Below are 13,421 nucleotides of genomic sequence, written 5' to 3' on the forward strand. Positions count from 1 at the left end.
CTATGTGGTGATGCTCTCTTTCATAACTTCATGGACCACGCATCTTTTTCAAAGGGTTAATGGTAATCCAAGCACAAGCATTGCTTGTATCTTTTCACCTACTTGTGTATGCACGTTTAAGAATTCTTTAATATGCCAACATGACCACTCTCCCAAAACATTTGTGCTTTTCAGATCGTGCATATAAACGGAAATCAAAAGGTTTGGTGTTTGAAAAGTTATTATTGGTCTTTCTTTCTTTGAGTAACTCATTCCTTGTATGCAATCATTTATTTCTTCATATGCTTAACTAATTATTACTAAATACATAATATTAATCTGTTGCAAACATACAGGCTTTCAGCAGTGATTAGTTAATTCATTATATCAGTGGATTATCATATTACATCATTTGTTCTAATTATTATCCTGTATTTTATGTTAAATTAATTACTTCACATATGTGAATGAACATGAAATTATATGTCAATGGTAGGTTATTTATTAATTTTTTATTATTTATCATTTGTTGACTGGGTTAATCCCAGTAAGCTAGTAGCCTATTTTCAGTGGAGACCTGAGGTGGTATTTATACTACTGGGGAAATTTGGCCATGATATCAGGGAACTTCTCCTATACTTTTCTATAGATGTTGTGGAATATTTTACATTCATCTGAGCTACCACCAACTCGGGCATTTGCCCCAGGTTTAATATCTCCTCCAATGGATGAGACACTTAGAAGTGCAGCAACCCCCCCCCCCCATTCTGCCCTGCAGTGTCAGCAACCCATCTACCTGGTGTTGAAATAGAGCTTACATCCTTCTTCACCATGGTGAGTGTGCTACCTGTTGTACCACTGATACTACTACAGTCCATTATGATTACGTTCCGAAATCTGGAGGGCGATAAATTTATTAAGCATGTCTCCATCTAGCATGAGTCCTGATCTTAACAGTGCTTAGGTATTCTTAAGCTTTTGTTAAGCATGCCTAAGTGCTGTGAAGTTTGGGTCTTGCACTGGATATTAACAGAGGACAGTGTTAGCCAGCAAAGAACAGTGACAGAAGGTAAAGCAGCTTTCAAAACCAATTAGAACTTCCCTCTGACACGCTTATAAACAGAAAATATGGCAGAAGGAAGTGTCTTAACAACGTTTAACGACATTAGTTCTACCTTGTTTCTGCCTGCTGCTATTTGGCGGTCCTAACTGCTTTACCAGCTGAAAAGGTTTTCAAATCTTGGAAAACATTTTGAGCTAGTGCACTTTTTTCTGTAACTGGTAATAGTACATGGAGCAGATAAACTCCATACACTACAAAGAATTTATGATGGGTCTAAGATCTTGCTCTTTTATTGTGTGTTCTTGAGATGGAGACTAAGAATCATCTCTTAAACTTCACTCAGTAGGTGAATTTCTCTGCATCCATTTCTAGAACATATAGTAAAATGGTTATTATCATAATCCTCAATATAGTGCATGGAGCACTACATTTACACTCTCAGTTTGGGGGAAAAAATCAACTTTGTTAAGCAGCTTTCTGACATACGAAAGGTGCTTGTTATAGAGGATTGTGAGTGGGTCAGTGATCATAACTTGCTTATTATGTGTTCAAAACATGGACGCCAATAAATTCACCTTGAGAGTGAAGCTTGAGGTCACCCTTTGCTTGTCCCAGTACAAGAGCCAAAACTTGTGAATCATTTTTTTTTTTGTTCAGAATAATTAATTACATAGTCGTTTTAAATGTAATATATCATTTACTTGTTTTTAGTATGGTTCTCAGATTTTTATGTTATTTTTATATTTATATTTTTTACTGTATTTATTCTTTAAGATTTCACATCTTGAGACTGATCTCCAGTTATTACGTAAGCAAGGTGGAAGTAATCTGGTGTTCAGACCCTTGAATCTGCCTGATGGTATGGCACCCTCCAGTGTTGATATAATTAACTCCCTCAACGAATATGCTGTGCAGCTTCTGCAGGTGAGAATGTGACATGTATTTGTATGTTAATAGAAGTGTATTCACTTTCCTGTCATGATTCTATGTTCTTGTAAAACTAACATTATGATGCAGTGCAGAAAGGATTTTATGGTGTTGGATATGAGTGATTCATACTAGTTTCAGGTCAATATCTACAGGTGTTCATTTTTATTGCTGTAGACTACTTACATAACTAAAATAACTTATTCTACAGAACTTTCTAGGCTTTATATCTACGTGAGGGCTAGCCACCCAGCAGTGTAAACACTTGCTGTAAGTGGTTTGGTTAAATTTGACGAATGTTGATGTGACACCCCTATCCTATGTAAAAATGTGGGAACGGGTGTTAATGACGACACTGACATGGGCTGTAAACAGAAGGATCTTCTCTCTTGCATTCTTCCTAACAACAGAGGATTCTGTCTGTATCTCTAATGCCTTTTTCTCTTTGGGTGCACCCTTGTCTTCTAGTAATCATTTTATTGTCAGCATTGACTTGAGCTTTGTAAATGAAAGAGTGAACGTCTGTGCTTCATTTCTTTTCCATCATATGCAAATAAAGCTCATCTGCTTTATTTTTTAAATTTATCTTATTCAGAACAATTTATTTTGAATTTTCCTCATAAAATGTATTAATATGTGCTAATGTAGATTGATTTTGTTTTTTTTTCATTGCTATACTACTCATCTTACTGTTTCTTGGCCATTAATTTGTCACTGCTTAGTTGTCTTAAAATGACACTCCAAGATAGAAAATTGCTATATCTGTACCTCTTGGGGCTTTGTACCATCAGCCTGGTGAGTACCTATCTTGCATTAAATTCAATGAAGTAAGATTATAGGCTGAAGTTATTTCCCGAGTATTTGCAAAAACAGAATAAATCAAAGTAATTTTGTTGGAGATCAGAGAAATGGAATTAACATTCACAGTGTTCTCCACGGGAGGGAAATTATAAGTGATCTATAAAGCATGGCTCCAGGGAGCCGAGTTGATATAAACCCTCAAGTCTTCAATGATGGCTCCTAGTGAGCTTTTGACAATGTTGTCTTCACTAAGACAAGTATCTCCAAGATAAGAAAAAACATCCTTGGCTTTGGTGAGGATACCATGGCTGTACTCCATGGCCATCTTCACATCTTACATGTCTTCTCTTGAACTCCAGGTGCTCTTTGGTGATGGAGTGTTCAGTAACTATATCCATGTAAGATTTGTTGACTAATGTTTCTGATCTTGTTTTCTTCAACTTCAGCAAAGCATTAACATTTTTCTTATGTACTTCCCTCAGTCAAGCTGTTGGAGGCAAGATGAGAAGCATGCTACCTCTTGGATATCTTCAGAAACTTAACTTGTGCACTCAAAGGTGTTTCAAGAGTCAACAAGGGTTCTCAGAAACTGGCCCACCTCACAGGAGCATGGGGTGATGTGAGCATTTTATGCATCTGGTTGACATTCTCATTGAAAACGTGTATGTGGACCTTGAGCATTTTTTAAAGCTGAACTCAGTAATTTTCCATGAGAGTACCAAGCCATTTGCCAAACCCTCTTTTCTGTCTTCAAACTGGCATCAAAGAAGCCTGGCATTTTTCAGGTTAAAGCCTAAACATTGCATTGAAACACTCATCATCTCTGGTGGGTCCATAGCTTTGGTGAATTGGCCGAATATAGGGATTCCACCTATCTTGATTTTTGAAGCATCAACTCACGTTTAATTATGCTTCTCTCATTTTCATCCTAAGTGACAATAAACATCACAATTGCATTCTAGTAATACCTCACCTGATTATGTTCTGCAAAGATTTAAAGACAACTCTTTCTGAAATCCAAATGTAGTGATTTAACGTGAATAGTTTATCCCTGCAAATCTAATTAAGTTATTTAGTTACATGTTATTCTATCTGTTTTGCATATCTCATGTGCATTATATAAGAGCATGTGTGAGGAAAAGAGGAATAACTGATAACTGTAAACCTTGACTGGTATAGTGTATATTTTTAGCTTTTATTTTTATAGATATTGACTGTCATGTGATAGCATGAATTGCTGACTGTAGTGTTATCCTCCTGCAGTTTTATTACTTCAGATTCCTTGTATGACAGTCTCATTACTTTTGTGATAAAGTTGTGTAATGGCCCTACAACATTTCAGTTGATCCATATGTGTTGTATTATAAAATGGAAATAGGGTGCAGCAAATATGTAAAGTTATGAAATGAAAACAACCAAGTGCTGTAGCACTCACAAACCTGAAATTTACATTAGGTAACAACACTAGAATCAGATTAAATATTTAAGGTTACATGCCTTGCCACCTGTATCCACTTAACTTGCACCACCCTAAAATATTGTAACATTTTAATAAAATTTGTTAAGGCCTTCATTCACAGCTGCTCTCCCTAAAATTTTTGAAAAGTCATCATTTCATTCAGCCTAGTAATTGGGTCTGTATCAGCGTCCACCAATAAATTGCTTCTATACGAAGCATTACCTACCCCCAAAGCTATAATGTGCCAGAACCTTCAAACTTGATTCATGATTTTCGTTGTAAAGGAACATATGAACATGAAGATCATTCAGTACCTTCAGGGGAAGTCTTGCACAGCTCAGAGAAGTAGGTTGACTCCAGGTCATTCTCTGCAAGTAGGTGAAAGTCATTGTTTTATAGATTTACAGTAGATGCTTGACATTTGTTTTTCTGTGTGTTGTTAAGTGAAGTTGCTGTTTCTGGATCGGAAATAGAGGTAGTGGATAGTAATCTAGAAAATGTCTTTGGATGAGAAGATGCTCACAAAAATTAAGTGAAGTACAAGCTACTCTGAAGAAATGTAGCATAGATACAGTACAGTTGATTTGGCTAAATGTTGCTGATGCAACAAGGATACTTAAAGAAGTTTGACATGATTTGCAGAACTGGATGCTTTGCTGGACACTAGAGTCATTTAGAAGTGATCAGAGTAGAGGATATGAGCTCTTGCAAGATCAAGTCACCATACGTCTAGTTAAAAGTTAGGTTGATGAGTTAAGAAAGAAGGTTTTGGAAACTGTTAGCAATGTAGAGTAACAACTGATTATGATAGCAGTAAAATGAGGAAGTGAAATCTCAGATTGATTGGAATTCTGAAAGTTGAAGAAGGGACATTTATACTGGAATATGTGAAAATAAAAATGGCAGAGTGGACTGTATTTGCTTAAAACTGTTTAGCTGTTGATTTGGAGAACCATTTGCCTACTTCAAAATTGATGCAAAATAGGGGAAGGCCATAATTATCCTGATAGAATTTATGTCTTCTTTTGAAAAAGAAGACATACCTTGGTAGTTCTGGCAACCAGGGAGAATACTTCTGGTATGTAAAACACCTGTGCATATCTAGCCTGATAATTCACAGGTAAATTTAAGGTAGTGTTTTCAGTATAGTAAATATTAGTATTATAGCTATTATAGAAAAGAACACAAAATTGCTTATACATACCCAGAAATGCACCAGTGGATTGCATTATTATTTTTTTCAGATAATGATTAATGAATATAAGGACATTTTATACTAACAGCTGACATGTGTTAATAGTGAGACCTTTATCCAAAATGTAAAATGGTCAAGCTTTTTAATTGTAAATAAGCTTATTTAAAGTGTTATGATGGAGAATATTAATAAACTGGCATTCACTAGTTTACTAGAATGGGTGCATTAGTTTATATAAGCTAAGACGTGAAGTGTGTTAGTATTAAAAAGTGTTTTCAGAATGCAGTACAGTCATTTGAACTGTTATAATTAATCCAATTAAAAGTGTTGTTGTATTTGGTGAGAAGAATGTCAAAACATGGTTGCTTAATAATTTACATAAATGAGGATGTTGCTTTAGATAAGCCTGGCACAGTCAGGGTAAAGCAAGTGTATTTCTTCTCATTGTAACTCACACTTCTTCCTTTTGTATATATATTATACTTAAATGTGTTACTAAGGTAAGTGATATATTTAGTTTTCACTGATTATATTTAAGTTTGTCACATGGTTGCTCATGAAATAAGCGAAAGTTAGAAATGATGGCATTTTTCTTGGAAAGGTGATTATGTCATTTAAATCAACTGTGATGCTTATTGTTAGTAAAGTCAGAGTTTAGAGTAATGGATGGTTTACACAGTAATTTGATAGTTTGATCATTTTAATACAGTAGTATAGAAATTGTATCAGTATAACAATAGATATAACCTTTTTAAAGATAAAACAGTTCTAATAATGCTGAGAACAGGTAGCTTTAACTTATTTTGATTAAATTGGTAGAGTTAATGTACAGAAGTATGTTTTGTTTGTTGTGGGTGTAAAGTGTAATCTGTAATGTAAAGGGGAAATATAGTGCTGGTCAACATCTGTTAAGTGTTGAGTAGCTGTTCTAATATGTTTGTGCTAATTGTGGGAAGAAAGTTATTTGCATACTATATAACTTGTTTTTCAACACCTGGAGGTGTTTAGTTATGCAGTGCTTGTTTCACATTTGTTAAAACTGTAAGTGGGCAATACTTTGGGGTGAAGTGTGTTTCAGATAGTTAATATACAGAACAGTGAAGTGTCTAAGTTAAAAGTGGATTTTATTTATGAAGGGTACATTTGACTACAACAAGACTGCTCTGGGATATGTTTTATGGTTATGGGTCTTTTTTGCTCCTCATAAGATCTTGCCTGATGGCTTCACTTTCAACATCCACTTGTCCTATTCATTCTGATGTGACGAGGGTTAGGCATTCCTGGGCTAAGCAAGAGCTTTATGGCTCATTTGTTCATATCCAGGAATCCCAATCAACTCTCCATTTATTTGTAAGAGTCTGGTAATAGGGAGTGAGCCAGCAATGCTGGCCCTGACGGGCAGCATATCCTCTCCCCTTGGGAGCACTCCCTCCCCTCAGTAGCTCCTTTAACTCCACCATTGCTGTCACCAAAGAGGAAGTGTGCCAACCGTTCTGAGATCATCTTTGACTACCAGTTTTTATACAACATAACAGCATGGGCGTGCTGTCACCTTTGTAATGAATAAGGTATGTCTTCCTCCCCCAGGATAGGCAAGCTAGCAGTGGTCACTCAGTGTTAGCCTGCTAGTCAGCTTCTACAGGCACCAGAGCTGCTCTTCAAACTCAAGTCACTTGTCCTGTATTCAGGGCTTTTATCCCTGTATGCCACAAAGCTGGATGTGTTATAGTTCCTGAGCACCCTACTCATGAAGACTGAACAGACCCGAATAAGTTAAGTTGTCTCTGTTGATGGTTGAAAATTATGATTTAGGTGTAAACTGCTTGACCATTCTTGCTTAAATGTATTTCTAAGTGTAACAGGTGGCCACATTCACCAAGTTATTGGTTTTTCAGGACTAATAAAATTTGTGAAGTGCCCTCAACCCTTGTTGACTTTTTTTTAAACATCATTATTAAATCACGTTTTAAACAATGACGTAGGTAGATGTATGTTAACAGAAATAATGCTAAGCCATACTAACATTTTAGTTTTCATGCAGCACTTGTATATGCCTTCATTTTAACAATTATCATTCACTCTAATTACCTCTTTTCCATTACTTCTCCATCATTTACTGTCTACTTGAGGAAAAGTTCTCTGAAGTCTGTTTGGGTTATATATATGTGTGTGTGTGTGTGTTTGTGTGTGTGTGTGTGTGTGTGTGTGTGTGTGTGTGTGTGTGTGTGTGTGTGTGTGTGTGTATATGTTTACAAACAGTTAAGCAAAAATCCTAAACCTTTGTTGCTTTCTTGGAAACCATACAGATGTCCTTCCATTTTTACATTGTAAACTACTTTCGCAGTTTGTCTTCCCAATATTTTCTAACATCCTCTGATTGATTATATAGTTATTTTCAGCATTTTATATACACTATTAATTATTCCTTTTTAACAGCAGTTTTTGTTCTAGACTCAGCTAAAAGGTCTGCCATGACTGTGCTTTCACTTAGCACTCCCCTATCCCTTCCTTTTTGCCTTTACTCTATCAATCCCTGATAGGGAAGCAGTCTCTAACCTGCAGTCCAAACTTGTGCTTAACATCATCCTACTCTTTTACCTTTCCCAGTGTTGTTATTTTGTCCCAATACCTTGGTTCCTTTGCTAATATTTCTCCAGTAAATTCCAGCCCCTCTTGCCTTTTTTCTGTGCCACTATTTGCAGTCATCTCTCTTGATAAAATCGTTCTCAGTTCCATGTTGACATAGCCCTTAGTTTACTTTCTGCTACTTAAGAAATATAATATTTTGTATTGTTTGTTGTTATTCCCCTACCTTTTTTTGAGAGATGGTTAAGAGGACAATTTCAGCTGTAACAGGCATTGTACAGGATTGTAGGAAAGTGGAACAGAGAAGTGAATGTTTTACGTTTGCATGTAGAATGAATTTAAGATACTTTGTGAACATAGTGCTAATATGGGTATATACCCTTAAACTGTTGCTGAAGCTTCTGCTTGGAAAGTCTCACAGCACTGATTGTCTAAGGTGGTTAATGAACACTGACTCACCAATTCTCAGTGGTATAGAAAGAGGTAGCATGGAAGCAGCAAACAAGAGATTTCCTCAGTCTGGGGTTCAACAGCAAACAAGAGATTTCCTCAGTCTGGGGTTCAGCTTTACAAAAGCACAGGATTTATCAAAAGATCTAAGACTATTGGAATTTACTAGTTCATTTGGGGCTTGTCGTGAATGTGGTTTGGAACCAGCTCAAGTGAAGACTGTGGAAAGCTGAAGAAGAGCTGTAGCATGGTCTACAGCGGGGACTTGTAATAAAACAGTTTGTTTGCTGGAAAGGCTGTATGAGACTGAATTTTTGTGGTAAAGATTGCAGAGGTGCTGCTTCTCTCTCTTTCTCCCTCTCTCATTTTTTTTTTGCTGTAAGTTCTGCCATTTTCCTGTGGATCTTTACTGTAGACATATGTTTTATATAAGTCCTATCTCCAGTATCATTTGCACGTTTACAGTGGTGGAGAATGTGGACATTTTGGCCAAAGACTGCTCCATGTGGCATTCGTTAAACTGCCTCTGCTGCTAAGTATGTGACCTGTTTTAAGTTATATCCCTGTGGCATCATGAATATTTCCCAAAGGCATTTCTGCTGCTGTTCCTGGTGTGCTTATCAATACTTAACAGTAGTACTGTTCGTACTGCTGTTCCTGTCATGTTTTTCTGTAACACAGGGGAACTGCTCAGAGTGCTTCTGAAGTGGAAACTGACCAGAAGCTGGTACAACTGCAACAGCAGGTAGTTGGACTACATGTTGGCTACCTCCAGAAATTTGCCTGCCTTAAAAATTTAAGTAAAAATGGTGACCTGAAATTCTATCTTAAGGCATTTGAACACAACACCAGCCAAGAAGACTGGGATTAATTGAACAGAACCATGTCAATCCAGCTGGCAGGAGAAGCATTAAAAACATATGTGGATGTGGAGGGAACTGATTAACACAGACTGTGATAAATTTAAAAAGTAAGTCTTCTTTAGGCCTGGAATAATACCTGATGTGCAAGACATAATTAATGCCTGTAATCTATAAATCCTGTAGATGCATGACTCAAAACATATACTAAAGTAATGATTATTACCTGATATTAACGGGTCTATATTACTACATTGAAAAAGCATTAATTGAACGGCTTTATAACCGAAAATGCCGATAAAAGAACTGTGTGCTGTGATATCGCTGTACAGTGAAGATTGGAAAATTTGCCCTTTCCTCACTGTAGTGCAATCTCGGTGTTGTTATATATAATTAGGGGGTGTGGGGGGCACAGCCCCCCACAAAAGTGAGTTCTAGTAACCGCATTTTCGGTTATAAAGCCGTTCGATTAACAGCTTTTTCCATGTTATAATATAGACCTGATAATAACAATGCAGTGAAAATGTTTGAAATTCTGAGAATTGATAGTTATAAGAGAGAATTGCATAATACTGTGAGAGTGGATGATGCAGAGTGATCCCAAGAACTGTGATAGGCTTAGCAACTTGAATAGATTGCTTATTAGTTAATGACACTTGGTTTAATACTGGATTGTATGCTTCTGAGTTGTATCCAAGGGCGCCCGCAGGCAGGTGCAAGGGGGTGCACTTGCAACCCCCTGGAACTGGCTGGCTGAGAAATTAATTTTATTTAATTAAAAAAAAAACTTCTTTTTGTTTTTTTTTAAAGGGCGTTCCTCTTTAAGAATGCCCCTTTGCATCCCGTCCAGTCACACAGACACAACAGGTGTTTGCGACCTGTTTTCATCTTTTGTGTCTGTGCGACCGATGGTTTACGTCTTCGTCTTTCGCTCGCCTACTGGGAATTTGAATTCCAGAGGACGTTTGGACTGTGGACACACCAGACGAATGAAGAAGTAAGAGGTAGGTGTGTGCATTTTGACATGAAACATGAATTGTCCTTTCCTCTGGGGGATATATTCTAATCCAAAGTCCTTATTTGTCTCATCACAATTTGATATTAGTTGTTCTTTTTTCAAGATTAGGTGACAATTTAAGCAAGGGATTTTGAAGGTAGCATTTCTACTACTTATGTTAAGATATCAGAGCACATTCTGTTCCTTAATTTTATAACACAGTGGCAGCAGCAGGGATTGAGGGTTCAGGGACCTGATAAGGACTGGTGCTTTTTTGTAGCTCCTCTTCTCCTGCAGCTTTGATGTTAATAGCTCTTCTCCAAAAACTTCTCAAGAACTTGTATTTGCAACATCATCAAGATTCCTGGTTACACGTCTTCCCTTCTTAGGACAAGTAAGCATTAATTAAACATCAGTCACACTATTTCTCTGAAGGGCTTTAGCACAGAGCACATGCAAAAGATATGTTGAGGTCACCATCTCAGGATTAGAATGTACCATATTGCAGGGTACTTTACTCCCTGAATGCAAAGTTTTATGACACTTTTTCACTACAAATGGAAATTAATTAATTAGTAGTTCTTTTTTCATTGGCATTCTCGTACACTTCCTGACATCTACACAACATCAGGTTGTTGGGGCAGCAGCAATCTGAGTGTAAGCCATACTGCTGTAGCAGTAATAGCTAACAAATCTTTTTTTTTCTAGCACAGTTAAATTCTAAGGATATTTCCTTTAGGAGCAAGGAAGCTTTAATTCCTCTCTGTATATCCCTCATTAGGTCTATCATTGCATACTATCCTTTCTTTGGCAGGTACCTCTCCAAATACTCTTTATTTTAGGCTTTGTCCAGATTTCTTGCACTAAGAGGTTGAGGTGTGTGTGTGTGTGTGTGTGTGTGTGTGTGTGTGTGTGTGTGTGTGTGTGTGTGTGTGTGTGTGTGTGTGTGAGAGAGTGAAATGCAGAGTTAGCGGGTGGAATTTATTTTCAAGTGCATTTTCAAGGAAATGTGAGCTTCAAGGGAAGAGAAGTTTACTGCTGCTCATGCTAAGTCTGCTTAAAATGTGCAACTGTTTTATTTAGCAAATAGCAACACTGTTGTGGTATAGAGTTTTAAAGCAGTTTTAGTAGCACAGCAGGTAGAAAACTTGCATCTTGATGCAGAGAGCTGTGGGTTCTACTCCCATGGCATGTAGATTTGTATTTGAAAGGGGTGGGTGCTGCAGTCTTGAGTATGTCCTCCTTTGGATAAGATGCCTAGTAAGTTTGAATCTGTTTTTCAGCTTGCCACCCATTCCCTATTGCAATATACCAGCTTACCATTTCTTTTAATGTAGCATAGGCAATTTATTCTTCAAGGGCAACAGGCACTGAATTTGTAAATGAAACACTGAAATCTAAAGTTGCTTTCTAGCAACAACCTCTTCATTGGTTTCAGATCTCTTTAATGTGGAATTATTCAGATGACTTTTACTTCTACAGAGATTCTGCATATTGATTGATATTGGTGAATTGCATGACAGAAGTTTGAGTGGCCCTTTATGGTTGAAATGTTCTGAATTGGGCAGTTTGCCATTATTGGTTCATATGATTTGTTTCATTGCTTAAAGGAACAATGTTCAGAACTATAAATTTAAAACACACTCTGACAAGTGGAGCTGTATTATACAAGGGATATAATTCAATTATTGTATAGTATAATTCATACAATCAGGAAGGTGAATCAAAGAACTTTTGTATGGTTCTAAAAATGTGTGCAAGGAGCCTATGATTTGAAAACAGCCCAAAGGTAAACTTACCCTGCCACTGGCCAGATGCATTTTCTTTGAATGTGGGTTTCAATGCTGTTTCAGTGAATGTGGGTTTCAAAGGTAGAGACGTTTTAATGCCAAGCCTGTTTTCATTGTAAGATAATTGCTTTGTTTAGGTTTAGTAAATGTCTATCAGTGGTTGTGCTATAACATTTGAAATAAAAGTTGTAAATTAAATCCAAATATCTGTAATCATTACAGAAGTAAAGCAGAAAACAGTATGCACACTGAGAGATTTGAACAGTGTCTACGGAAAATGGGGAGAAATAGCCAAGTAATGGGACACTGAAATGGCTGTGTGGGCGGGGGGAGCTGTGTGGGTGGGGCTCTGGGTTTGCACCCCCCCCTGCAAAAAATCCTGCGGGCTCCCTTGGTTGTATCCACTAGTAAAAACATGAGAAATGTTTTGTGAAACAAAAACCAGCAAATAAGTGGACTCAATATTATCTTTTCCATCTAGTTTAACAGTTGGGTTATCAGATCTGATCTCTGTGCTTTTTTTTAAGACCTTGGATTCAGGGCTCTGACTCTTTCCCTACCCATAATTCAGTCTGGCCCCCAGATTACCTCAGATCTCATTTGCCACTTGATGACTCAAACTGCAATTCAAAGTCTGTACATCATGTGGTTTACATAAGTGTTTTTTTATTCACCAGTTTAGCCTTTTTCTGCTAATTGCTTAACTTTTCTGTAGCCTTTCCCTTGGGTTTAGTAATTATTTTTATTTCCTATTTTTTTCTGTTCTAAGGGATTTGTATTTTCTTCCTGCCTTCCCTACTTAAAAAAGTTCAGCTTTGCTTAATAGTTACTTGAATAGTGTTAGCTACTTGAATAGTGTTAGTGTGTGTGTGTCAGTGTTTAATCTTATCTAGTCTTTCTTGTTGTTGGATTGTTTTTTTGTTTTTTTTTATCTCTAGGAGTGTGTTTTTACTGTTGGTATTTGCTGTTTCTATGATACCTTGTCAGACAAGGTCTCTTGGTTTAAGAAAAAACAGCTTGCATGCACAAAATTTCCACCCAGAGGCCCTCATTCCCTTTGTATTTCACCTAGAAGTTGAGTGTGAGGTCTGTCCCTCTTTCAGGGCCAGGGCTTTCAATGGTCATCAAGACAAGTTGGTACATAATGGCCTCCTCCCTGCCCATGTTGGAGGATCAATGCCTTCTACGTCAGAATCTTCCTCTTCCCCCTCTAAGAAGTCCAGCAAAGTGAAGGCAATTAAGGGCAAAGAGAAAGAGAAGTAAGGAGAAGGAAATGGAACAGAAAAAGCATATAGAAAAGTCAAGGAAGAGGCC

General features: G+C 37.1%; 1 protein-coding gene across 1 annotated transcript in view; it reads left to right on the forward strand.

Moving 5' to 3' along the window:
* Positions 1-13,421, forward strand: part of CEP290 (centrosomal protein 290) — a 3,346,332-nt gene that overhangs the window by 1,313,824 nt on the left and 2,019,087 nt on the right. Inside the window, exon 21 of the mRNA XM_044087863.1 lies at positions 1,817-1,966. Coding sequence (XP_043943798.1) covers positions 1,817-1,966 — 150 coding nt within the window. The remainder of the gene's footprint in view (positions 1-1,816; positions 1,967-13,421) is intronic.

This window comes from Protopterus annectens, chromosome 11.part0 (assembly GCF_019279795.1).
Source record: "Protopterus annectens isolate FY-2018-M chromosome 11.part0, PAN1.0, whole genome shotgun sequence".
Classification (NCBI taxonomy): domain Eukaryota; kingdom Metazoa; phylum Chordata; order Ceratodontiformes; family Protopteridae; genus Protopterus; species Protopterus annectens.